Genomic DNA, 25,000 nt, shown 5'->3' with positions numbered 1-25,000 from the left:
TAACTTCCTGTAAATCAATTACAGTAAAATTACTGTATTTACGTTTACAGCACCTTTTATCTTGCTGTGCAATATATGTATTCACAGTATATCATTACCATAAAATGTACAATCATTTCACAGAGCAACTACAGTAACATGCATAACTGTCCTAGAGTAAAACAGTTATTATTACAGTTAAATACTGTATAATTTACAAAACTCATTAACAGTGTGGGAATTTTGATGCACTTAGTAGCAGCAAAATATTCTTGCTTTTAAAGCTTTTCAGTTTTTAAAGTTTCTTTCCTTAAAAATGTTGATCTAAGGGTATATCAGACATGATTTATGAATAGAAGTCGTAGATCACTAGATCACAGTTATTTCTGTCAGAGTGCCTGATATTGCCGATTATATATATACATCTGTATTCTGCTGCACTGATCTGAATGTAACTGTTAAAAACCAATATAACCATGAAGAATTTATTTGTATTGCACATTTCACTGTGAATAACAATCCAAAGCAATTTAACATATGAATCATATAATCAACTCAATCAAATTTTTTTTTTTTTTTAGTTTTTCCATAACCGCAGCATATATATATCCTTGCTGCTCCAAACGCCAGAACTGACAGATTTTTTAAATAATTGGGAAGGACATAACTGTAATTATGTTCTAGAGAAACAAAGCAGCAAAGAAGAATATTCATAAGAACCACAGATTCCTTAACTGCACGCGTCTTTACACAGTAGGAGCAGTTTATTAATCTGTGGCTACAGTTAAACAAACTGTGAGCACTGTTTACAAATCTCTGAGCGCTGATTGTTAAATCAAGGGATCACTTTGTAAATCTGTGAGCACTGATTGTTAAATTGAGCGTACAGTTTGTGAATCCGTGAGCAGCGATTATTGAATCTCATAATTCCGACAGAAATCTGATAGGGCACTGATATAAATGTCTAGTGACAAAGCAGATGTGGGTTGCAGGGTATTCTGTCATCTGCTGTGTGCTGCTCACCCATGCTATCCGTCAAACACATGAGAAATGAGCTCATCCTCAATATTGGGCATACCATAATTAAGCCCTAACCCTGTCTGAGAGGATTTGTCAAAATTGAAATGGAGGGTGGCCTCTTAAGCATTGCCTCCCTCCCTCTCTCTCTCTCTCTCTCTCTCTCTCACTCTTTCTCTCTCTCACACACTCTCACTCTCTCTCTCTCTCTAGTGGCTAATCAAGTTGAGGCTCTTAGGCAGATTAGTGCTTCAGTCCTGCCTCTCTGATGTCCTTCAAATTTGCAAGCACATGCATGAGTAAAGAGACCCACGGCTCTTTGCGTCCTGTGATGGTATCTTTTAATGAATGGTTCGCAGTCTGGTAAATCTTTAAACACAGTGTTGATCAATTCTGCTCGGAATTGATTATTGGGTCGAACAAGGATCTTGGTCTAAAGCTGAGCAGTTCTCTTTGTCTTCAAGAAGTTTGCACTTTTGCAATAACACAAGGTGCATGTAAAGATCTAAAAACTAAGCAGTGACTAGGCCCACATGAAACCTGCATATTTTTTATTCCATCATCGAAGCATTTACTTAAATTGCAATACAGTTTGTAAAGTAATATTTTCTGTCTTTTAGTAGATAATATATGAGAGAATTGCTTTGATTAGCAAAGAAGTGGATCCATTAGATTTGCATTGTAACGTTTAAATAAAAGTTAAAATGTAATACTTCATATTTCATGTTTTTCACTTTTCAATTACTATACTCCCAAAATCATTCCACTTAAATCTGCAGATTTTTTTTTACTTAATTCTGTGCAGATATAGTAAAAAACGTCCACAGATTCTGTCTGGCCCTGGCAGTGACCAAACATTTATGTCATCCTGTTCCTCATATCTACTTGACTCATTCAAAATAAAGAATGACAAATTCTGAAGAATGTCCTTAAATGTCCATCTAATTAAAAATGAAGGACTATTGAAGATTTTGGAGATTCAAAAAAACCTCATTAATGTATCATAAAAGCGGTACAGACAATTAGTGTGCAATACCTGAGAAATAAAGAAAAAAAATTAAGCAATACAAAAATACACTCAGAAATACACATATACACATATATATCACCTTTCTGGAAAGAATACTACACTATACATACACTGCAGGTTGACTATGTGTATACACTCACTGGCCACTTTATTAGGTACGCCTTACTAGTACCAGTTTTGACCCCCTTTTGCCTTCAGAACTGCCTTAATCCTTTGTGGTATAGATTCAAAAAGGTACTGTAAAATATTACTCAAGAGATTTTAGTTATGGACATGATAGCATCATGCAGTTGCTGCAGATTTGTCAGCTGCACATCCATGATGCGAATATTCCGTTACAGCACATCCTGAAGGTGCTCTATTGGATTGAGATTTGGTGACTGTGGAGGCCATTTGAGTACAGTGAACTCATTGTTAGGTTCTAGAAACCAGTCTGAGATTATTCTGACTTTATGACACATAATGCTGGAAGTAGCCATGAGAAGATGGGTAAACTGTGGTCATAAAGGGATGGTCATGGTCAGCAACAATACTCAGGTAAGCTGTGGCGTTGACACAATGCTCAGTTGGTACTAATGGGCCCAAAGTGTGCCAAGAAAATATCCCCCACACCATTACACCACCACCACCAGCCTGAACAATTAATACAAGGCATGATGGATCCATTTTTCATGGTGTTGATGCCAAATTCTGACCCTGCCATCCGAATGTTGCAACACAAATCGAGACTCATCAGACCAGGCAACGTTTTTTTTTCATTCTTCGATTGTCCAATTTTGGTGAGCCTGGGCAAATTGTAGCCACAGTTTCCTTTTCTTAGCTGACAGGAGTGGCATCTGGTGTAGTCTTCTGCTGCTGTAGCCCATCCGCCTCAAGGTTGAACGTTACTGTTGCCTTTCTATAAGTTGGAACCAGTCTGGCCATTTTCCTCTGACCTCTGGCATCACAAGGCATATGCGCCCACAGAACTGCTGCTCACTGGATATTTTCTATTTTTCGGATCATTCTCTTTAAGCCCTAGAGATGGTTGTGCATGAAAATCCTCACAGTAAAAAATACTCAGACCAGCCCGTCTGGCTCCAACAACCACTTAAATCACCTTTCTTCCCCATTCTGATTCTCAGTTTGAACTGCAGAAGATCGCCTTGACCCAGTCTACCGGCCTAAATGCATCGAGTTGGTGCCATGTGACTGGCTGATTAGAAAGTTTCGTTAACAAGCAGTTGGATAGGTGTACCTAATAAAGTGGCCGGTGAGTGTATACTGTCTTTATTATTCACAACACCAAAACTTTCTGATATTGATTATAATGCAATAACATGCACAATTTGTTAAGCTGCTTTGGAACAATATTTATTGTGAAAATCGCTATACAAAAAAGCTTGAACTTAAATATATACATATTTTTTTAATTTGCTGGCAATCTTCAGTAAACTCCAGTGAGTTTGAATCTTACATTTTATAAACCAAAGTTACAAGTGGTATGAAAGATGGTAAAGACGTAACTATCAGACAGTAAACTGACAGACAGCGTTGTTTCATTTTTGATGTACTGACACAAAGAACAATTGATCTGCAATGTGTGTTGTGCTGGGTCTGATGTAGACAATATTTAAAGGGTGTTTAAGCTAGAGAGGTTTGGTTCAATAAAAACAAACTCTAGTGTGATTTCTCTATTAGTGGAGTTCATTTAAATAAGTGTGAACCCTGTTGTCGAGTAGATAAATCATCATTGTGCACAGAGACACTATGTAGTTAATACTCCTAGGGGGTCAGACTTTAGAAAAGCGATGAATAAACTAATTTGAATTTTATCTAACGACATTCGTCAACAGCTGTCAGTGGATCCAAACTTTTCATCAAAGTTGTCCTAAAATCAAAAACAACTACTTTCCTTAGGACGATTAAATTTTTCGATCCACTTGTCAAATGTTGACTAGGGATGCAATGATTAACCAATTTCACTATTAACCGAGATTTCATTTGTCATGGTTAATTAATCGTAAAGGTTTCTCAGCGCCGCGTTTCTGCAAGGAACAAACTGCTGCAACGAAACAAAGTTATGCCAACTGTGCACTAGTTTGAAGTTCTGAACTTGTACATCGAGGATAATTAACTAAGGCTAAAGCTTTTAACGAAGGGTTATTCACATATTGTGTCCTTTGCGTGCGCAAGTTCGTTATTTCCAATGGAGGCGCAGCTTGCATTGCAGCTCACGCTTTCCAGGTACACCTAGTTGAAAGAATGCCGTGAGCACACCGCAAGTCACATGACACATTTCTACAAAAAAAAGAAGAAAGAAAAAAAACATTTTGTAATATAGTTGATCAAAGGTGCCTTTCAGACAGATTTTCAGCAGCCTTTGACTATATTTATTCTCTTAAAAAGGGAAATACTTAGCTAATAGCATAGATTTACATTAGACAAATACTTTTTTTTATTTATTCCAATTTTTATTGAATTGTTTATTCATTGTTCTGTCATTTATGTTTTGTGTAAAAAATTTTACTTTTGTTTAAATGCAAAAACTTTTTTGCCCTTTTTTTAAACTTATTTTTAAGTAATAGACTTTTGTTTGTTTTTAATATTATTTTGTGCAGCATTATTTGGTTACTGAGCAAAAATAAAAACACTTTAAAATATAAGGTTTTTTAAAGGTTTTTTTAGGTTTTCTAAAGTAGGTGTTTTGTGCTTAATGAATCATAATAGTCGTGATAACCGTGTAACCGTGATTATTCCTCAGACTATAATCTTACAACCAAAATTTATAACCGTTGCATCCTAATGTTGACTACTGTATACAGCAAACTGTTTATAGGCAAAGATGTTGGTTGAAGCATGTTTTGCTTCTTCATTGAGGCAAATAAATTAGTTTACCAAAAAGATCTTGCTCAGATTCTGTCATGAAACCTCAGCTTCCACAAACAAAAGACAACGAAACAGCTTTAAAACAAAGGTGAAAATTATGAGTGAAAATGTTCGTCGTCTCCTGATTCAACTCATTAAAATGACATTCACAGCCTCTCTATTACTTACTGATCTATTTAAAATGCACAGGCAGTAATGATAATAATAAGCATACAGTATATTCCTATATATGAGGAATGAGATACAGCCAAGAGAGAAACGTGTTCGAATGTTAACGCTTCACTGAATACTGCAAACTCTGCAAATAGCAGTAATATGACAGGCTGCCAGCGGGCATTCAAGTCAACACACAAAAGGCTTCGAGGCCTGACTGCAACTCTCACTAGAGAAACCAACACACCTAATTTACTCTGTTCACATGTAATTACATTTCATTATCTACCATGGACCTGTGGGCGTATCCCCTAATACTCTTTTGATACTACTATGAAGAAATGAGTAGAGAGACGGTGTGTAATTCTCATTTTGTGTTATCTTACATACGCTATAAGAATTAATCCAGTGCCTTTGAGCTATGAATTATAAAACTATAAAAAAGCACTGCAGACAATTTGCATTTGCGACTTGGTGGAGGACTGAGAGTTTGATCAGGAATATCTGGAGCACGAACATGTGTGAAACTGGGATCTGCAAAATAGCACATACAATTTCTTGTCAGTGTGACTTTACATTTTTGAAGGCCAGATGTTCTTTTAGTCCAAATTATATTTTTTGTATTGTTTTTAGGTAATTTTTTTAAAGATAGAAAAGCCATTTTAATAAAAATGAATACTCCACATCAAGGGTGTGATATGTCAAAAAGTAATGATACCTCAGTATTTTTTAATATCTTAATGGTATCATTAATTACAGTGTATTTTATGTTAAGTGTTTTTTTTTTTTGTGCTGGTATGTGATAGGTTCAGGCCCGCTGGTTGATAAACATATTCATATGACATAAATATGATAACTTTATAAATATTCAACACCTAAAATTGATTTTTGGGGCATTTGTTTATTTACAGTTGAAGTCAGAATTATTGGAATTCTTTTCTTTTTATATATATATATATTTCCCAAATGATGTTTAACAGAGTAAGGACATTTTCACAGTATGTCTGATAATATTTTTTCTTCTGGAGAAAGTCTTATTTGTTTTATTTTGGCTAGAATAAAAGCAGTTTAAACATTTTTTTTTTAATTTTAAGGTCAAAATAATTAGCCCCTTTAAACTGTTTTTTTCTCGATAGTCTCTACAGAACAAACCATCAATATACAATAACTTGCCTAATTACCCTAAGCTGCCTAGTTAACCTAATTAACCTAGTTAAGCCTTTATATGTCACTTTAAGCTGTATAGAAATGTCTTGAAAAATATCTAGACAAATATTATTTACTGTCATCACGGCAAAGATAGAATAAATCAGTTATTACAAATTAGTTATTAAAACTATTATGTTTAGGAATGTGTTGAAAAAATCTCTCCGTTAAACAGAAATTAGGGAAAAAATTATAGATTTTTAAAATAATAAAATTTGTCAGATATATAAGCTTTTATGTACAATTCTAATATTCAAACTAAACTGAATTAGAATAAAAATAAAGCGTATGGCTTTGGCCAATCAAATTAAATTATCATATACAAAATTCATCTTTGCAGTCCAGAAGTGGCATCAAGATATTTAGACTTCATTCGCAACTGCTTTTATAACGCTAAGAGTTAATAAAATGTCAATGTTCACAATGTTAATCTGCAGTTTTTTTTTAACTGTAATAAAATATTCTATCAACAATCATGCTAATATTTGGATAAAACAGAACAAAAACTCATTTGGGCTAAAATGTTCATGTACTGTATCTTGAATTTCGAATGCAAATATCAAAACCTTACAAATAGAAAGAACAAACATACAATTTGAATTGTCTTCTCTTTCTCACTTCCTTTCATGCAAGAGACAATATATTTAAAAAAAATAATTTACATTAATCTGCAATGTGGAAGTGTCGTATTTGCAATTGTTTTAGAACTTCCGATTCAGTTGGCTATGTGAGAAATGACTAGGTATAATTAAAGGCAGAAAACAGTCAAACTACTTGCTCTACAAGCAAGTGTGTTCATGACTATACATAAAAAGTAGAATAATATAATAATAAAGTTCCAGTTTACAACATCAAGCACATAACAAGCTGTTTTTAAAGTTAAAAAAAATCAATGAAAGTGAATGAGACTGGAAGTTTCAAGCCAAAAAGATTCCAATGGCTGTGCCTGCTTATACATGAAGAATAAGATCAATACAAATAATAAATATACAAAAGTCAAGTGAATTCACAAAGAAAGAACAATATAAAAACACCTTAAAGAGCCCATATTATGGGTTTTTGAAAATTCCCCTCCATGTAGTGTGTAACACAGCTCTAAGTGAAGTGAAGTATCCAGCTAAGGTTTAAATCTGTAAGAGTACAGTGTTTAAACGGTTGATTCATTTATAAAAGAGTCGACTCATAGTGCTTTAAACGAGTCGCCTTGATACAGAGTCATTAGTTGTTTCGCCATGACGTACGAACGAAACCAAGTTATTCACGTGCACGCGCACAAACATGCCGGTCGATTGAAGTCACACTGCAGATGGATATTATCGAGTCTCTACCCAAAGATGAAACCTCAGCATTATAACCAAGCAGTTGGAAACTACTGGAAACTTCTGCAAACTACATGCTACAAAGAATACTTCATCGGCGTTTGTTAAAGGAAGGATCAGTAAAGAGGAACTTACTGATGGACGTCAGGATGGGTTTCTTCCTCCATTTCTCAAGTGTAAGTACGTGCGATTAAAGTTGTTGCCTCGTTGACTCTAGCTTGCAAATGTATTTAGTTGTGATTTGTTACTTGTAACCGCGTGTACTGTATCAGGTTAACTCGCTATATTCTCATATCGCGTGCAAAGACACGTTAAAAACGCGACGCGTGCTGCTTTGTTTATGGAGCTCCATGGACGAGGGTAGTGTGTGCGTGCGTGTTCGTGCGCTGTCGTCCGGAGGGATGTGTGTGTGTTTGTGTGTGTGTGTGTGTGCGCGCGCGTTGTCGTCTGGAGGTGTGTGTGTGTTTTTGTGTGTGTGTGTGCGCGCAAGGACGAGGGCAATATGTGTGTTTGTGTGTGTGTCTGTGAAAAGAACAGAGTGAGACAAGCTAGGAGATCTCCTCGACAGTTTTTGGAGTTTTTGCTCAATAAAATAGTTAGTCGTCTGTATTTTCAAGTCCATCGACTGTATTTACATTGACCCACTGGCAGCTAAAATCCACGCCTTACACTATCGAGCGTGTATGAACTGTGATTACTTTGATATTGCTGATTAGCTGTTTGGCATTTCACTCTCTGACTGAAGGCAGTCGACCAATCGCAACAGACTGTCATCGGTCCAATCAGCGCAGATTAGCTTCGCACTAAGGAGGGGTTTGGGAACAAATGAATCACTGGACGATTCATACGGGAGTCGCTGGAATAATTAGGTAAAAATAAATGCAGATTATAAGACCATGAAAGTGTTTTTTGACCTTGCATGCATATTAGACTGTTGTTGGAGACCCTTACAACCAAGATATGACCGTATTTCATGTATAATATGGGCTCTTTAAAAAAAAAAAAGTAGATATGTCTGAGGCAAAGTGTCCGTAAGACCTCATGAATAAAAACAAGACTTTTTAGGGCCTTAAATTTAGAAAATCTAATTTTAGCCTTTTATAGATGACTGGAAACCCTGCAGTCTGTGTTCAAAATCAGCCTGTCAACAGTTATAATAGCCAAATTTCCAGTTTTTTTTGGCAAAGTTCTCCCTCAAACACTTGAGACTGCAGTCACCAAGGCAACGTCATTCAGCAGTGGGATGAGGTTAAAGGGCACCAGTGGAGAAGTGGGAACAGCGGGTGCCTGGACGCCATGCTGCTGTTCAGCTATTGAACAAATTATTTGGACTTACAAGATACACTGAATGTAATTGATTCCGGCGCTTGTAAAATCAGTTCAAATACTTCTCTATTTGCAATTTTAATGAGACGTTGAGTCTGCACACACGTTTCAGGCAGAAAGCGTCTTGTGTGATGTCTATTGAAGCAGTAGGATCATGTCACATCTGTCATACAATAGGATTGCGGGTCCAAGTTAATATATACGGCAGGGTGGATTTTCTTCTCTGTCACTCTTCAGTGCAGGACACTGACAGCTAATACTTGATTTCTAAGGCAGTTCTGGTCTAGATTCAGTTTTCCTTTAGAATTTGACCTTTATGATCACACTTTACCCTTTAATCAGTGCATGATACACATAATTGAATGCAAAAAATGTTTGTTGATTAATGGATAGGTTTCGGTTTAGTAGCAAAGTATTATTCAGTTGTTATTGTAATTATTTTAGGTACACATATTGTGGAACATTACAGTAAAACAAACAAATACTCTAAAAATTGTTTACTCTATTTTTAAACAATTTTTCTACAAAAAAATATATATTTTTTATTATAGCAACTGAGAACAATATTATAGAATATATCTTATTATAATTGAAATAAAAATATATATAATTAAATGTATTGTTATAATATAATTGTAATAATTAACTGATTTGAGTTCATAAAGTATCAACTCAGCTCACGTCAACTACAGTATTTATATATATATGATTGTGTCACAACTATTAGCCTAGTCCTCCAATAATTATATTCTTTTGTAAATATTTCTCAAACAATATTTAGAGCATAATAGAGCAATGATATTTTCACAGTATTTCTTATAATATTTTTTCTTCTGGAAAACATTTAACTTTATTTAAGCTACAATAAAAGCAATTTAAAAAAAAAACACTTTAAGGTCAATATTATTAGAAGCATATATATACATATATATACACACACACACACACACACACACACACACACACACACACACACACACACAAACTCATGTACACACAAATGAGTGGAATTGAAATACAAGAAAGGACAATAGTGTATAATAAAATTACTCTTAATCAAATTAAAAAGTAATAATAACAAAAATGAACAAAAACACAAAATATAATTACAAAAGTTTTTTTTAATTGAATAATTGAATTACAGCAAAAATACTAAAGACTAAAAATAAAAAATAAAATAAATAAAATAATTAAACAAATAATGTAATAATAAATTATATTAAAACAACTAAAACTTTTAAATAAAACTACAAAATACAATAAATAAACAAATAAAATAAATAATTAGAAAGAAAGAAAGTAAGAAAGAAAGAAAGTAAGAAAAAAAGAAAGAAAGAAAGAAAGAAAGAAAGAAAGAAAGAAAGAAAGAAAGAAAGAAAGAAAGAAAGAAAGAAAGAAAGAAAGAGGTAACATAGCACTACAACAAGGAATGCTTATTTCTATTTATAAAGTCAAATAATTCCAAATGAATTGATTGTAATCCAGGTCTACATAGAATCTGCTTGTAAACATGCCTTTAAATGTCAGAAAGCATCATGCAGTAGCTGTTCAAATAGGTGTGTGAACACTAAACCTGAGGATTCCTGTCAGCAAAATAATCAGAGCATAAATACTGATGCCGCGAATCCTACCACCAACTCAAACTGACAGCTCCTAAATGCCCATGACAGATGGTAATGAGCGCACAGATAAATAAATAACGCAGAGAGTTTATGGACGTCAAATCGCCTGCGCTTAACATTTAATGCAAGCAAGGCAGTGGTGTGCAACCTCATACAAATCGCCACGTCAAGACGCATTCCCCACTGACTGATATTTCAAATGAATTTCTTGCTCTTCGTCACAGAAGATTAGAAGAGCCTGGTCTCGGAGATCAAACTGGAATTATCTGGAGTGGCGGCTAATTAAAAAACGCCTTGACCAGTCACTCTGCACAAACAAATCAATAAGCCATCATCCTATTATTACACGCAAATTTATACAAGCACCTGTTAATGGGTCAGCTTTCAATAATGTCAAAATCTTCTGAATTTGCATTTATTTATTATGGAGTTTTTTGTTATTTTTATTTTACTTATCATCTTAGCTGTGTTGTAAATTTTGCCAAAATGGAGTATTTTTATTGAAATTCATAAATCTATTTTAGCCTGGTAATAAAAAGATACACTCAGGACCTTCAAAATAACAAATGTACCCATTGAAACCCATTAAAACTTTGTTTAATTCCAGTGCTTTTTATGCAAATGGTCATTTTGTTGAGGAGACTTCAAGATTTTTACTTTTTATAAGATTTATAATTTGTTTATATTTTGGCAAGAACATGCTCTGTTTTTTTCTGTTTTCTCGACAGAAAACAATGTGGCATTATGTAAACAAAATTTTCGTAGATATTTCCGTAAATATTTCGTAGTTTTCATTAAAGAGACTCTGGAAAAGAAATCTGTGCCAAACCTTCAAAATATTAATATATATGCTTAAGATAAGAGATATGCATATAAGATTATGCTTATTTTACCAAAATAAAATATGATCATGTTTTGATTTTTAATTACTTAATTATGACAGAAAGGTCTGACTTTGATTAGACAAAAGTATAGTCACTTAACTGAAACAATGTACAGTATGGAATGTACAGTGAAAAAAGATTCAATATTGTGTATGACTCCCATGACATCCATGCATCCATACATCTCTACAATGACTCAAATAACTTATTAATAAAGTCATCTGGAATGGCAAAGAAAGCCTTCTTGCAGGACTCCCAGAGTTCATCAAGATTCTTTGGATTCATCTTCAATGCCTCTTCCTTCATCTTACCCCAGACATGCTTAATAATGTTCATGACTGGTGACTGGGCAGGCCAATCCTTGAGCACCTTGACCTTTGCATTCAGGAACTTTGATGTGGAGGCTGAAGTATGAGAAGAAGCTATCCTGCTGCAGAATTTGCCCTCTCCTGAGGTTTGTAAAGTAATGTAATTTATACCTCAGGCTCTCACACACCCCATACTGAAAAACACCCCAAACCATGATTTTTCCTTCCTTAAACTTGACTGATTTCTGAGAATTCTGGGTCCATGAGAGTTCCATTAGGTATTCTGCAGTATTTGTGATGATTGGTATGGAGTTTAACAGATGATTAATCAGAAAAATCTACCTTCTGCCACTTTTCCAAATGATCAACTAGAAGTCAGGTTATTGTTTGTTGCTCCAACAACTTGGATCAACGGCAAGACTTTTGTCAGGTAGTGCATACATTTTTATCCTTTGTATATTGTTGTTATTTTGCACTTGCCATTATATCTTCTACATTTAGTTCAAATTTTTTGCATTTTTAAATAACAAATTACCTGTGTTTAAATGAATTACATTTTTTGAAGCAGTAATTATATGCACTTTATTTAAATATATTTGCTGAGCATGTATCTGTGCCTAAATACTTTTTAATGTAATTGAGTAAGAATTAGTTTGTTCAACATTTTATGTTCATTCATTAGTTTTCTTGTCGGCTTAGTCCCTTTATTAATCCGGGGTCGCCACAGCGGAATGCACCACCAACTTATCCAGCATATTTTTTGTTTTACGCAGAGGATGCCCTTCCAGCCACAAACCATCTCTGGGAAACACCCATACACACTCATTCACACTCATACACTATGGTAAATTTAGCCTACCTAGTTCACCTGTACCACAGGTCTTTGGACTGTAGGGAAACCGGAGCACCCTGAGGAGACCCACGCGGATGCAGGTAGAACATGCAAGCTCCACACAGAAACAAGCGACGTTCTTGCTGTGAGGCGACAGCACTACATGATTTGCGCCACTGCATCACCAATATTTCATGTATCGAAGTATATTAAATGTAATACATGTGTTGCCATGACAACAAACACATGACAACAGTATTATGATAGATTTACAGATCATGTGCTTAAACCAAATTATTTAACAAAAAAAAAAAAAACAGCCCAATATAACATGAGCTTGTGTGACTCAGCATCTTTCCCATTATATAATACTGTAAAACTGTTGCATAGCAGTCTATAGGTAAATCCTGTCAGCAGACTGACTGTACCCTGGTAAAATGAGGCACAGTAATCTAAAGAGGAGATTAAAGTGTATGTTCACTGAGCTGGACTGCTGCCACTGGTCTTGTGACAGATTAATTCTGCAATGTGGAAAGATGTGCTTTTTTTCTTCTACACATGAATGTTGATCCAGACATTTCACACTTGACTCCACTCACCTTTGCCAGATGAGAGTTGATCCATTTAGTGAAAGTTCTCTTCTGCACAGCTTCCTGTTCATCTAAAGGAAAGACAAAACACATCAGAAGTTAGTTTCACAGAAATTTAGGCATGTTTTCGTATAAATATTTGGTATGATTCCAAAATATGACTGTAACAGTACATGTCAGTCTGTCTGTCTGCTTAATGTCTGAAAACAATTTATATTAATGGTCACTTTATGTTTGTAACTTAAAAAATTTAGCAAGAATGTCGACTAATTCTACTAATTCTAATCCAAGTCTACTAATACTTTACTTATATTTTAAGTGTTAGTTGACATGTAGTAACAAAGCAACGTGTAGTCAACTGAATATCTGAGGGCCTGTCAAAATAAGGTAGGGGGTGCATAGATATGGAAATGCAGGTCAATACAAGCAACCAAAACTATATACAGTATTTGGAAGGCAAAAACCAATACATGGGTTGATAAATGAAAATCTTAATTTTAATATTTCTGAGCTCAATTAAAAAACAAAAACAAGTTATATTTTAAAAACTGAACTGCAGACATTCATTTCATTTTAGATGTCACCATCTTGTCTTTTTTCTAGCATATACTGTTGTAAAATGTGCATCTGCTGTATACAACATGTCATGTTATGAGAAAGGCATCAATGGTCAGCAGCACACATACATCTGGAGTGTATCAATCAGGAGAAATAATCCATCATTTGTAGAAAATCTGTCAATAATGATAACCAAACACAATACTTCAGCAACCACACAGCAACATCCTAGCAATGGCCCAGAGTACACAAGCAACACCTTAGCAATCACAAACGTCAATGTTGAAATTGCATAGCAACATCCTAGCAACCACTTAGAATGCCTAATTACACAGCAACCACATATAAACATTTGAAAACACCAAGCAACCCCTTAGTTATTACTCTGAATACCAAAGCAACCGCACACCATGACAGCCAAGCAACATCTTAAACATCAGTCTGCTTTGTGTGTGTGTGTGTACGTGTGTGTGTGTGTGTGTGTGTACGTGTGTGTTTGAACAGACTGTTTGACATTAAAAACTCTTAAACTTTCCAGTTTTAAAACTAATTCACACTTTCAATTCAAACTCATAATTCTACTACTTTAAACCTTGTCAGGCTAACAAATTTTCTTTTTTGTTTAGTTCAAATAAATGTATGATGATTAATATTTAACGTACTTATATGACCTTATATTGGACCATTTTGACAGCTAAGCAATGAATTAAAGGGCACCTATTTTACCCTTTTTTTACAAGATAAGGCTTTTGTGTCTCCAGAATGTGTCTGTAACGTTTCAGCTAAAAATATCCATCAGATTATTTATTATAGCCTTCAGAATCTGCCCATTTTGGTGTCTGAGTTCAGTGTAGCTGTTTTTGTAGCCTGTGCCTTTAAATCTAAATGAGCTGCTTCTCCCCCCAACCATTTTCACGTGTGTGTCTGCTTCTCATGATGTGTGATGTCAGATAAACAGCCGTCAGTGACAGACAAAGACACAGATGAAGCTAAAATAAGGTCACTAGGCAAAAATACCAAGTAAGTTTATTTGATGTATTTGCATCCTCTGGAGCTCATCCTTCCAAGTCTGAACCTGGCAAGCCTGAACTTCCAAGGACGCAAGTCCAAACTTTGCGTACTTGGTATTGAGAAACACCCTATGGAATACACAAGACATGTCACTGGTATACTTTTGAATGGGAAAAGTGTAACTGTCAATATGGTAAATGAAGCCCTGCCTTCTAGTACAGGAGCCAATCAGTGATCGCTATATTGTGAATAAAGCCCGCCTTCTAGTACAGGAGCCAATCAGCGATCGCTATAGAATGACAATTTTCCGGGGGAGGGGCTCAGGCCACACGTGAGTTTCTGCAGATTTTAGCTGCGTCCCAAATGGCATACTTATGCACTATTCTACGCCATTTTGTAGTATAAATAGTGTAAGTAGTGTGTTCACACTGAAAAGTCTAAAAATCATAAGTGCACTTTAATTACCCGGATGATGCACTAATTCAGCCGCTTAAACGAAGTGTGTAACGATGGACACTTCACGCACTCAACGACCGCAGGTTTGCTTACGTAGCGGAAGGGGTGGAGCTATCGGGCGCACATGTTGGATAACTTTATTTATTTTGGATGGTGAAAGCTAAATTCTCCTATGAGAGTGATTATAGCGCCTCCCGATGGTGAATGCGGATATACTCACGGCAGGTATTATCTGATAATTCGGTCATTTATTTCACGGATTTGGCAACCGTCAAATGTCATTAGGGAAACGGTTTGAATTTCTGCTTAGTAAAAAAAACATTAGTGTGCCATTTGGGACAACACTACATACATATACTATCCTGTTAAGTGTGTAAGTGTATAAGTACATAGTGCATGAGTGCATAGTGTATAGTGTGCCATTTGGGACGCAGATTTTGTGTGATACGAACAATTAGAAATGTAACTGAAGAGACAGTTGTTGCTTAATTTCATTGGTTATTCGTAATGTAAAATGTAATCGTATATAAGCTTGGCAAGTAATTTTGGAGAATTTGATGTTTCCCCATATAGACTAAATGCCCGAGCATACTGCCCAAGAGGTGTTTCAAAGATGGCTGTCGAGTAAAATGACTTGCCTTTATAGGGACTTAACGGGAGCAATTTTACTCTCTTTATTGCAAACATGGTCTGCTTTAGAAATGTTTTAGACTTCTAAATCTTACTTAAAAAATCACAGAGAGTTGTAACAAATATGTTAATCCCAGTTTATTTACACTAAAATTTCTGTGGACGTGTGTGTACATGTTATTATAGAAATGTGGTGCCTGTCAATATCAAACTCCAGAACCCAGAAAAGCATGCACTGATTTCAGTGACCATGACATTTAGTTACATTTCTAACATATTATTAAAGCAGAAAACAGATAAATATACTGCTTAAATAAAAATCCCCCAGTTCTCCTAAGCTCACTCACGGTGATATTTCCAACTGTATCCTACTGGCAAACAAAAACAGCATAAACAAAAGATTCAGCACTGATTGGGAACAGCAAGGTGACAGTAATATCCTTCCTGCTAACTGTTACATCAGCCACAGACGACAACTGACGCAGAGCAGCGTCTTTAATGAAAGCACTGTCTGATGGATTACACTGTGTGTGCGTGTGTGTGTGTGTGCGCATGTTGAGAAGGAGACCCGACTCATGCATAATGCAGACCACATGTGCCACTGTCATTTGTGCTAAAATCTTGTGTTTTATGAATTAATAGTTAGATCAAATCTGTTTCAGAGCTAGAGCAATCAAATATTGATGAAAAGAAGAGTGTGATGAATGGCAAAAGAAAAAAATTGCAGCTGTATTGGTCTGTATTACAGCATGTGTGTGTGTGTGTAAGTGTGTGTCCAGCCCACCGTCATTAGGACAGGGTGACTTTGAGCGGGAAACCCTCATGCAAACTCACGATATAACAGTTCTGACACACATGTACACCCACAAATTATCTCACCATATCTATAATTATTACCAGGTTTCTTTTTTCTATTTCCTAATTAAATCTCTAAAATAAGCACTGTGATTAATCAACACTTCCTCATTTGTCTCTCTTGCACAGTCAAAAATGATCCAAAAACCTGCTGAGATGTTTTGAACTGTTCTACATGTGTGCAAAGGATGCCCTACAGATGACCCTGTTATTCCCCCCCAAAAAAATACTTCTCAATCAACAACAACAACACAAATACATCTTTGTATGTGTGTTTACCCGCCATTTTTACGATGGGTTTATAATATAATGTTAAATAATAAAATATGATATAATATTTGATAGGATATAATATAATTTAATATAATTTAATATAATATAATAAAATATAATATAATATAATATAATATAATATAATATAATATAATATAATATAATATAATATAATATAATATAATATAATATAATATAATATAATATAATATAAAAATAAAATATAACATAAAATGATATATGGTCTATAATATAATATAATATAATATAATATAATATAATATAATATAATATAATATAATATAATATAATATAATATAATATAATATAATATAATATAAAAGTAAAATAGAAAATAAAAAAATAATATAATAAAAAATAATATAATAAATATAATATAATATAATAAATGTTTTTAATATTAGTTTTTGATATTGTTTTTAATATTTTCAATGATTTATTTAATTTTATTAAAATTGTAATTATATTAATTTGATAAATGTAAATAAATAAATGCATGCAAAATTAAAACATACAAAAAATACTAAACGTTTCCAAGAAAATAAACAAAAATAAAAGATATAGCTTTGACAACAAAAAGGTAACACATATACACTTAATTAAAATATATAATAAATATATAAATATATATATATATTAAAAATATATAATTTTAAATATAGAATATATTAAACAAATCAAATATATATATAGAAAGAGATAATTACCATATATTTATCTTGTATTTTATGTATATTTTTTACATTTTATTTGTAATATTATATTACTATAATTATAATAAATTGTCATTTAAAGATAAGCAACTATCATTTTATAGTTATTCCACTGTAAATACTTTTATAACTGTCAAACATGCAGACCACCCATAAATCATCATCTATGAACACAAACACAGGGGCATCCATAACTGACACCAGATGCATTCCTAAAAAACAGCTGTCAATCATCTTACCACGCAGGTGCTGAGAAACCCCTTGAACTAAGTTAAGGGAATTGCCAGACTTCTTCTTGGCAGCCACGTCCTCCCATCGTCTTGCCACTTTGCCCTTGACTTCCATCCCCACAAAACCTCAGTGACATCAAGTCCATGAAGTGCAGATCTACCTGTGACGTTCAGAGGGCTCCCACAGGGTCAACTACTCTCAAACACCCCCTTGTGGAGCTTCTGCTGCTCCTTTCCTAAATATTCTGCTCTGCTGCTTGTCAGTACAGACAAAAACTATTTCTTTCTTGCTATTTTGAAATAAGCAGTCAAAAAAAACTGTCCATGTCCTTCCAGTGTAATAGAAAAGAGTGTGCTTGTGTGAATGTGTGCAGCACCGCTCTAAATATCTCTCTCTTTACACTCTCTGCAGGTGACACACCCCCTTGTGCCTCCAGCCAATTGTTTGGCAGGGACATTGTGATGTCATCACACATCTGAGAGGGGGACGGGAGGGGGAGAGCTGTGCGTATGACTGTTGTGAGTCACACTGACTGCATACAAGCTCTTTAAAGCAAGACACTGCAGGTGAACAAGGAAAAAAAATAAACTTATAGTTGATCGATTGCAAAAGTGCTTGTGTTACAAATCTTGGTGTAAATTGTTTTGATTAAATACGCACTAAATTACACATATTTAGCACAGAAATCAGATCATTAGATGAAATCAGGTGCAAAAGCTTTAATATATTAGAGTCAAAGCCTTTTTACAGATATTGCAATATACTGCAAACAGCCAGAAAAAAATCACTATTTAATAACTGAATAAATCAGTCACTACAGCATTTTGCAGAAACATTTTTTTAAATCTGGCGTCTAAAATGCCAAATTTTGTGACATCTTTCCCAAAATACATGGCATTATTTGCTTCGAATGTTTGGTTTTGCTGTAAAAATACAGAAAAAAGTATATATAGAAGAGTATATATACTACTGGTCAAAAGTTTGGGGTCATTTTTTTAAAAGGAAATTATTCTGTTCATCAAGGCAACATTTATTAAAATGTAAAAAAAAAAAAGTTAAATAGTTAAATATTTATTTAAATGTTAAATAACTGCTTTCTTACTGTATGAAGTTTCAAATGAATTTATTATTTAAATTATTATTGCTTTTATTACTAATATCATTAATACTACTAAAGACTGACTAAAGACTGGAGTAATATACTAAAATATTGAATATAAATACTAAACATAGACTGGAAAAAAGGATTAAATTAAATTGTAAACTACTTTTGACCTTTTTATTTTATAGTGCAGTAACATTTCACAATTTTACAATTTGTACAGTTTTTTTTTTTCCGATGAAACAAATGCACCCTTGGTGAGCTTATTAAAATTAGCTTATTTAAAATTATTTTTAAAAAATCAGACTGACCCCAAACCTTTGACCTGTAGTGTATATGAATACGATTGCAGTTCATGTGCATGTAGTGTAAGTGCTGAAGTGAAAGTTTGAAAAAAAAAAAAAAAACATGTTAAAATATAGATTGTAATTAAATTTCACAGACACTTTTGTTATACAATTAACAAAGTGCAACAAAAAAGGTTAAAAGTATGGTGTTAAAAGTTTGTTTTTCTGTTTTGCACAAATTTCTAAAAACAAATCCTATAAATAAAGTATTCTTTAAAAAAAGTGTATTGTTGATTTTTTCCTTACATTAGAATGAAAAAAAAAAAAGAAAATTGACAGGTACATAAAAAACTGTGTTCCACCTTTAAGACCCCAGACCATAGAGGACGTGCTCAGCACTTAAAATTCCCCAAGATCAGCTGAATTCTTTCTCTTCCCTCCCACAAAATGTATTGGATTCTAGGGTTTAGGAAAAGCCTGTGGCCTGAGCTGATTAACTTTGCCTGAAAACACTGCTCGATCTGATTTACCGCTCCCTGCGGCTTTATAAACCTCCTAGAACAGTCAGACAAAACAAACAGCTCTCCACTACTACAGATGCAGTATTGAGATGTAATGGAGCCTTTGATGTCACAATGGGCTTAGGGTTAGAAATATATACAGTTGAAATCTGAATTATTAGCCCTCTTCTTAATCTTTTTTATTTTTTAAATACTTCCCAAATGATGTTTAGCAGAGCAGGAAATTTTATTTTATTTTATTTTGGCTAGAATAAAGGCAGTTTTAAATTTTTTAAACACCATTTTAAGGTCTAAGCTATATATTTTTGATTGTCTACCGAACAAACCTTGCTATAAAATAACTTGCCTAATTACCCTTACCTGCCTAGTTAACCTAATTAACCTAGTTAAGCCTTTTTTGTCACTCTAATGTTACTTTAAGCTGTATAGAAGTGTCTTGAAAAATATCTAGTAAAATATTATACTGTATTTATGGCAAAGTAAAAATAAGTCAGTAATTTGAAATAAGTTATTAACTATTATGTTTAATAAAGTCTTCTGACTTTTAAACAGAATTTGGGGAAAAAAATAAACAGGGGGCTAATAATTCTGACTTCAACTGTATACTGTTGTATTTTGGCTTGAAAGGTATGAAGGAAATACTTCATACAACACTGAAAACTAACCTTACCCCATTGTTGCAGGTTTTGAAAATGAAGATATGAGAAAATGAAAAGCCCGGGGAGATTGATAATCCTTAAAATTATGATCATTTCATTAATCATGGATATGATTTTCTCCTTTATTCGTCTCCTCCCGAAAGGGTTTTTAATGATGGAAGTCATTAATATCAAATGGTTCCTGTCATATGCTATCAGTCTCCTGTTATCTGCACTTCTCAAGCCTGGAATCTGTCCAGCAAGATCTTTAATGAAATCTCTCTCTGACAGGTATTTATGAATGCATCTATTTATTTAGCACAGTGTTTATGAGACTAAGAAAAAATTAAGACGTCAATGTGTGTGTGTAGTGAAGATGTGCTGCAAGGGCAAGAAAGCTAACTCGATGATCATGTCTGACGCATATTTTTAGGCTAATATTCTCTAATGACAGAGGATTTTGATTTGTCGCAAAGACTGGATGTCTTTTTTACAGTTTATAAAATAATCCTCTAATTAGTTTATATAGGTTTATTCTTTTTTTTTTCAGCTTAGTCTCTTTATTAATTAGGAGTCGCCACAGCGGAATGAACCGTCAACATATCCAGCATGTTTTACGCAGTGGATGCCCTTCCAGCTTCACACACATACTGTACACTACAGACAATTTAGCTTATTCAATTGGCCTATAGCACATGTCTTTGGACTTGTAGGGGAAACCCGAGCACCCAGAGAAAACCTACACAAACACGGGGAGAACATGCAAACTCCACACAGAAATACCAACTGACCCAGCCGAGACTCGAACCAGTGACCCTCTTACTGTAAGGCGACATCGCTACTTACTGCGCCACCTTGTTTATATACTTGTTCATAGACTTGCTGTGTAGTTGCTAGGGTATTCTGGGTGATTATTAGGACGTTGCTAGGGGGTTGCTATACAGTTGCAGTGCTTGTTAAGTTGTTGAAAGGGGGTTGCTAATTTATGTAGTTAATAAGGTATTGTGGGTGGTTGCTAAGGTGCAGCTATGCTGCCGCAAAGTGTCATTTAGATACTAAACAAGATATTAGGTTGTTGCTATGCAGTTGGAGTCCTTGCAAAGTTGTTGATATGAGGTTTCTATGTTATGTAGACAGTTGCTAACGTAATATTGGTGGTTGCTAAAGTGTAACTATATTAGTGTGTTGCTATGCAGTTGGAGTGCTTTCTAAGTTGTTTATACAAGGTTGCTATGGTATTAAGGCAGTTGCTAAGGTATTCTGGGTGGATAAGGTGTAGCTATGCAGTCTCAAAGTGTTATTTAGTTGTTTGTAATGTTGTTGCAAATAGACAGTTGTTATAGTGTTTCTGTGCTATGGTTTGTCCACATTTCACCGAGTTTCAGGTTAAAATAGTCCAGAATGTTTAAGAGTATAGATTGATAAATGCATAATTGTCATTGCGTGATTACGCTCTGTAACTGATGGTAGAAATGTTCAGGAAAAAACAACAACAACAACAGGAATATTGTAACTAAAGCAGTATCCAGCAATGGTTTTCTGTAGCTGCATGTGACTGGTCTCTGTCCATGGTCCTGAACTGAACTGCATTATTTATTGCTGAGAACTGAGCAAAAACAGCATCATCACAACAAAACAAAACAAAACAAAACCACCTCTTAAAAATAAAGAAAAACTGTGTATGACCTATATATCTATATTCATAGTCTACACTGTCGACTCTATATTACTTTAGTATGTGAAGGCGATATTCTAAAAGCCCCTCTAGGCTGAGAATAAATCCACATGAGAAAGACAAAAGAGAAAAAGCCAACATTTTAGGAAAAGCACTGACTCTCAATATGAGACTTTGAGTTGCTAAAAGAAGGTTGTGTAAATGCTGAGGGCTATTCTGGACTGGGGATCGGCAGAGGTTACAGTACAAACAGATGCAGGGTTACTGTGCCTGATACCTCAGGCTATCCAAATAACCTCATGGGTCTCTCACTAATGCTCCAAAAACACAGCACACACCCCAGCCACAGACAGACAGACAGACTGACTGAAGGAAAGAAAGAAAGAAAGAAAGAAAGAAAGAGCAGTGCTCCACCTAGTGGTAATGTGTAGTTAAATATACATGTTATTGATAAGCTGGATGCAGCCTCACTAACTGTAAATTTAGTGTACCTCTTTCAGTCTCTGTGAAATCTCACAATTTCACAAAATACTGCTAATTTTACTCTTATTAATGAATTGGTTTTCTTTTTTGTCATTTATGAATACATATAAGAATTAACTAAAGAAATTCTGTGTCATTCTTCGTCACTAAATAGAAATCTCTTTTAAATGACTTAATTCAGCATTAACATTTTGAACAGGGTGTCCTCTGCATTCTTCAGTCCATTTTAAGAAATTAAACTGATCTGAAAACTAAAGTTCTTACCCCAAGAAAGTTTGTCAAGATAAACCTTTAACAAACATTGGACAAAAAAAATAGATTTTTATGTATTTAATGACTCTATAATTATATTATAACAGCATTACATCTTAGAAATTAACTTAGAAGTCACTGAATAAAAAGGCATGTTAAAACCTCATTAATTTATGAAAACCTATAATTTTTCTCTGTAAAGAACTACTACTGCATGACTATACACACACATACAGACACAGACACACAGACACAGACACACACACACACACACACACACACACACACACACACACACACACACACACACACACACACACACACACACACACACACATGTACACATACACACGTACACGCACAAACAGATTGATATTCAGGATATTCCAACATTGTTATGGTGATGCTGTGCAGTAACAAATTTGCTTGGGTTAGTTGCTAGGGTAATCAGAGTTTACTAAGAGGTTGCTAAAATGTTGCTATACAGCTGCTGTTTGCTTAGAATGATTGCTAGAGTATTCAGGGTGTGAAATGTGAGGACTTTCCCAATAGGCATGGGCCGGTATATGATTCAGATATATAATAACTTTGGATTAAAATTTCACAGTTATGATATTTTATATAGACAGTATTGTGACTACTGCCTGCTCTAAAATATATTCTTTTTAAATGTCTGGGTAAAATAATTAAACTTTTTCCTCTTTGAACAAAATATATTTTATGTTGAGAAATATTTTGGAGCAGTAAACACGTCAGGCTGAATAATTCAAATGAATCATTGACTTTTGCTGTTCGAATTTGTTTCAAAAACAGATTTCTTTGCAATTTAAATCTTTGGATATCTTTTCTGCTAGAGATACTGTTGTCCTAAAAAATAAATATAAATAAATAAATAAATAAATAAATAAATAAAATCTTACAAACACCCTAGGAATGATAAAGCAGATAATTGGCTGTTTTAAAACCTTGACTTTACCAAACCGTGGTATACATTGAAAACGGTTATAGTCCCGTGCCTACTTTCCATAGACTTTTATTTTTGTTTTGACACTGACCAAACAAAATGTTCAATAAAACAGTGAATAGAGAGCCTCTTCTTTCCCTGCATTAACAGCATCACTACAGCAACAACTCTTTTTTTCAACACATACTGAGCAACATTATTATTTCTATCTTTGGTCAGTGAGTTCGGCTGTTAGCACTTTGCCCTCACCAATAACAAGAGTCTCTCCTCCTGTGCTTTTTCATTCAGACATTGTGAACCTTTCAAAAATGAATAATACTGCACCGGCACCAATCCCTAACACTGCCAAATTAGCATTACTAATTACAGTCCAAAGACACAAATGATTTTCTGAATAACTCAAGATGATTGCTGGAAGGGGAAGTTCCTCCTGCGGTTTTGTGCTCTTAACAGGACAGATGTGTTCACAATGCACCTCAAATTTGGACGATGTCTAGACGTATTCAGTCAAATAAATGATAGTGGAGGAAAAAACCCTCGCTTTATAAGTCAAACATTTATTTGCATTCATACATATTTGCTTTAACATTTTCAATATAGATTTAAAAGTTCTAGTCTTTTGGTTTGTTTATTTTTTACGTACAGAATGCAAGTGTATTTTATCTTGACAGCTCAAAACATGATCATTAAAACAATGAAATAAAGGCATGTAAAAAAAACTTAATGGAAATTATTAAAGAAATAGAAATAAAATACAATAAATATAAATAAATGCAAAAAACAGATCATTTTAGTCTGTTGATTATTGTTTTTTTAGGAAAGGTTAACTAAAATAATATTTAATGTTAGATCAAGGAATTTTTTTCTTGACTGCTCAAAAATTATTAGAATTACAAAAAAATACAAATACAAAAATAAAATAAAAAGGGCTGAATACAGTAAAAAATTAACAAAAAAAAATTATTTATTCATTTATTCATTCAGCTTAGTCTCTATTTTAGAGGTTGCCACAGCGGACTGAACAGCCAGCTATTCCAGCATATGTTTTATGCAGCGGAACCCTAATTAAAATAATTAACATACAAAAAAGTCTAAATAAAAACTACAAAAAATATAAAAAATTTAATAAAATGAGCTGAATACAGGATAATAAATAAATAAAAATTATAAACTCCAAAAAAATAACAAAACAAAAA

The 25,000-nt window shown here is 34.0% G+C and overlaps 1 protein-coding gene across 6 annotated transcripts in view; it reads right to left on the bottom strand.

The window, feature by feature from the left end:
* The window catches only part of syne1a (spectrin repeat containing, nuclear envelope 1a), a 329,974-nt gene that overhangs the window by 276,473 nt on the left and 28,501 nt on the right, over positions 1-25,000 (bottom strand). For 3 of the 6 annotated variants that reach the window (XM_021468628.2, XM_073933277.1, XM_073933276.1), the window contains exons 1-2: positions 17,891-18,239; positions 13,144-13,205 (exon numbers count right to left, since the gene is read on the bottom strand). In XM_021468628.2, the coding sequence (XP_021324303.1) occupies positions 13,144-13,205; positions 17,891-17,996 (168 nt within the window). In that variant the 5' untranslated portion in view covers positions 17,997-18,239. Of the gene's footprint in view, positions 1-13,143; positions 13,206-17,890; positions 18,240-25,000 lie in introns of those variants that run through there. The other 3 variants (XM_073933275.1, XM_073933274.1, XM_073933278.1) reach the window with 1 other exon arrangement.

This window comes from Danio rerio, chromosome 20 (genome assembly GCF_049306965.1).
Source record: "Danio rerio strain Tuebingen ecotype United States chromosome 20, GRCz12tu, whole genome shotgun sequence".
NCBI lineage: Eukaryota > Metazoa > Chordata > Actinopteri > Cypriniformes > Danionidae > Danio > Danio rerio.
This window is presented reverse-complemented; position numbering and strand designations above follow the sequence as displayed.